The 3,010-nt window shown below is 59.0% G+C and overlaps 1 protein-coding gene and 1 long non-coding RNA gene across 2 annotated transcripts in view; one reads left to right on the top strand and one right to left on the bottom strand.

Annotated features, from left to right (window-relative positions):
• LOC115948360 overlaps nucleotides 1–1,429 on the bottom strand; it is an 18,606-nt gene extending 17,177 nt beyond the window's left edge. The window contains exon 1 of the long non-coding RNA XR_004082176.1: nucleotides 1,381–1,429. This is a non-coding gene — a long non-coding RNA (uncharacterized LOC115948360). The remainder of the gene's footprint in view (nucleotides 1–1,380) is intronic.
• Nucleotides 1,336–3,010, top strand: part of LOC102039087 (nucleoside diphosphate kinase 3-like) — a 4,443-nt gene continuing 2,768 nt past the window's right edge. The window contains exons 1-3 of the mRNA XM_031060445.1: nucleotides 1,336–1,486; nucleotides 1,882–1,983; nucleotides 2,879–2,991. Coding sequence (XP_030916305.1) covers nucleotides 1,472–1,486; nucleotides 1,882–1,983; nucleotides 2,879–2,991 — 230 coding nt within the window. The 5' untranslated portion in view covers nucleotides 1,336–1,471. The remainder of the gene's footprint in view (nucleotides 1,487–1,881; nucleotides 1,984–2,878; nucleotides 2,992–3,010) is intronic.

Here is a 3,010-nt window from a genome sequence, read left to right as displayed (position 1 = left end):
CCTGAGCAGCGTCCGCGGCTCCACAACAGACAGAGTTTATCCTACAGAGGCTTTTCCGTGCTGTGCTGGAGCAAAGGAGTCAGCTTTCCTCAGGCAAAGCCACACTCTGGACCTCCAGGATACAACCACTAATTATTGATTGGTACAAACGCAGGAATAATTTACTCCAACGATATTTGATAAAGCAGCTGGATCCCTGCTGTTTGGAGATGGATCCCTGCTTGTCCCAGCCAGGACCTGAACAGAGGAGAGGGAGCAGAACACTGTCTCTGAACACGAGAAGCAAGATGGAAGCAGAGCCAGCACTCCATGAGGCCCCCGAGCAGCTCTGGGAGCAAAGCCAGCCCTCCACAGGGCACCTGGTGCAGGAGTTCATGTGCTGGTGTTTCCAGAGGCTGATTTTGGAGGGAGCTGAACCAAGAGGGGAGTTCCTGAGCGCAGGAAATGGAGCCCTGGAGCGCAGTGCTAACGAGCCCTGAGGCCGAGAGGGCACTGACAGCCGAGTCTGACACCCCAGAATGGAATCAGTGCCTGTGCTCTGGACAGAGGAGCTCCCTAGCCCGGCGGGGCTGCAGCTCTGCCCTTCTGCTCTCGCAGCACGGCCCTGGGGAGCTCAGAGCTCCCTGCCTGGGCTAGAGGGGCTGCTCAGCACCACAGCAGCCGCCCCACACCGGCCTGCTCTAACCACGATTGTGTGCACTCACGACCGCAACGACAGTGACAGCGGAGGCAAAAGTCTTATGAACACCCGGGACGCTGTGGCAGCGGCACAGGGGAGCTCAGAGGCGGCAGCAAGGAGGCCGCGGCCGGGACATCTCGCCCCGGTGGAGCCCGGAGTGTCCCCCGGGCCTGCACCGGGCCCCGGCGGCACCAGGCCCTGCCCGTTGCCATGGGAACGGGCCGTTCCCGGCGTCCCCGTGTCTCGGCCCCGCCGCTCCGCGCCCCCGGCACGATGGTTCCGCGGGGGGCGGTAACAGCGCGGGGGACCCCCATCCCCTTGTGCCTGAGGGCCAGGGACCTCTCTTCCAGGGAGAGACCCCGCGGCTGAAGGCCCGGGCCAGGCCCCTCTGTCCCTGTGCCCTCTGCGCCCAGGTCCGCCCTGCCCTGCCCTGCGGGAACCTGGGAACCCCCTGTGCCCTGTGCCCCCCGGGAACCCCTGTACCCCCTGGGAATCCCCTGTGCCCCCCGGGAACCCCCTGTGCCCCCCGGGAACCCCCTGGGAACGGCCTGTGCCCTGTACCTCCTGCCACCCCCCGTGTCCCCTCGGCTGAGGCCCTGCCACCCCCCTGTGCCCGCCTGGCAGAGGGCCCGCAGGCGTCCCCTTCCCCCCTCAGAGCTCTGCCCTGTCCCTGCAGCCTTGGGCGGGGTCCATGAACGAACCTTCGTGGCCATCAAGCCGGACGGGGTCCAGCGGCGCCTGGTGGGGGAGATCATCCGGCGCTTCGAGAGGAAGGGGCTGCAGCTGGTGGGGATGAAGCTGCTGCAGGTGCGGGCTGGGCCCAGCCAGCCTGGGGGTCCCTGGAGTGGAGGAGCCCCTGGGTCCCCCAGGCCTCGGCTGTGCTGGTGACTGCTGGGGATTCTGTCTGTAGAGCCTGCTGGTGTCATTCCAGCACCAAATCCTCGCAGCTCAGAGGAGAGCTGGCACTGGGAGGGTGATTCCAGCTGTGGGGAGCATGTCTGCCCTTGGCTGTGCCTGTACTCCAGGGCTGGCACTGTAATCCAGCAGCTGGAAACGCCTGTCTGTGTCAGGCTCCTGCTGTTTCACTCCTGGAATTGGGCATCTGTGCAAGAGCTTCATTCTGTTAATTTCCTGCGTCCCTGAGGCGCAGCCCTTGCCCAGATGCCCCTGTGGGAGCAGACTGAGCTGTGTGCTCTGTGCAGGCCTCGGAGGAGCTGCTGAAGGAACACTACAGCGCCCTGCGGGACCGGCCCTTCTACAGCCGCCTGGTGAAGTACATGAGCTCCGGGCCCATCGTGGCCATGGTGAGTGCTGGCCAAGGAGCAGGGACAGAGTGCCAGGTGTGTGGCTGCTGGCACAGTGGAAGTAAGGTGATAATGTTTTGTGGAGATAGCCAAAAAGTCCACAACTTTGTGAAAGTTGTAAAGCCGGTATGTTTATTACACCACTGGACGCATGTGGAGATTACTCTCCTTAAAAGGCATGCTGGGAACTTCAGGTCCCTTTTTATCCCCCTCTCAAATCCATATGCATACAGTTTCACAATAGGTTCATACATATTCATTTTTACAAATTTCACGTGACATTTGCTGCTAGTTTTTCTTTATCAGAAAGAATTCCTAGGTCAGCCTGACCTGCTCTCACAGCAGTCTCTCTGTCTCTCTCTATCACCCTCTGTCTCCCCCCCATTATCTCTGTCCTTCACTGAAGCAGTTTCCCTGAGCCTAGGCTTTTGCAGTCAGGCTAAATAGCTATGTTTTCTAACCACAGACTCAAAGATGTACATTTCACCTAAATCAAAATGGATTTCTACTCTGGAGAATTTTAGCTCTGTCTCAATATCCCCACTCAGAGGGTCTCTTGAAGCTGTACTGAACTGCAGGGATGTTTTCTGTTGTAAATTAAATCATAGAATGGTTTGGGTTGGAAGGGATCTTAAAGGTCTCGTTCCACCTCCTGCCATGGCAGGGGCACCTTCCACTAGACCAAGGTTGCTCCAAGCCCCATCCAGCCTGGCCTTGAGCACTTCCAGGGATGGGGAGAAATCCAGAGACAATTTGGATTATTTTCCAAAATCAGTTTTGGAAGAATAATTTGGAGAGACCCTTTGCTGTCTGTCACCAGCGTGGGGAATTCAGAGGGCAGCTGTGACCTGCTGGGGCAGCTGTGGAAGCTGATCCTGCTTTTGCTCTCCTGTAGGTCTGGCAGGGCCTGGATGTGGTGAAAACTGTTCGCACCATGATCGGGGAGACCAACCCAGCTGAATCCAGGCCTGGCACCATCCGAGGAGACTTCTGTGTTGAAGTTGGCAAGTGAGAGCTGTGACTTTTT

The sequence above is a fragment of the Geospiza fortis genome, unplaced genomic scaffold, assembly GCF_000277835.1.
Source record: "Geospiza fortis unplaced genomic scaffold, GeoFor_1.0 scaffold114, whole genome shotgun sequence".
Lineage (NCBI taxonomy): Eukaryota > Metazoa > Chordata > Aves > Passeriformes > Thraupidae > Geospiza > Geospiza fortis.
Note: the sequence above shows the minus strand (reverse complement) of the source record. Positions and strands in the feature narration are given on the sequence as shown.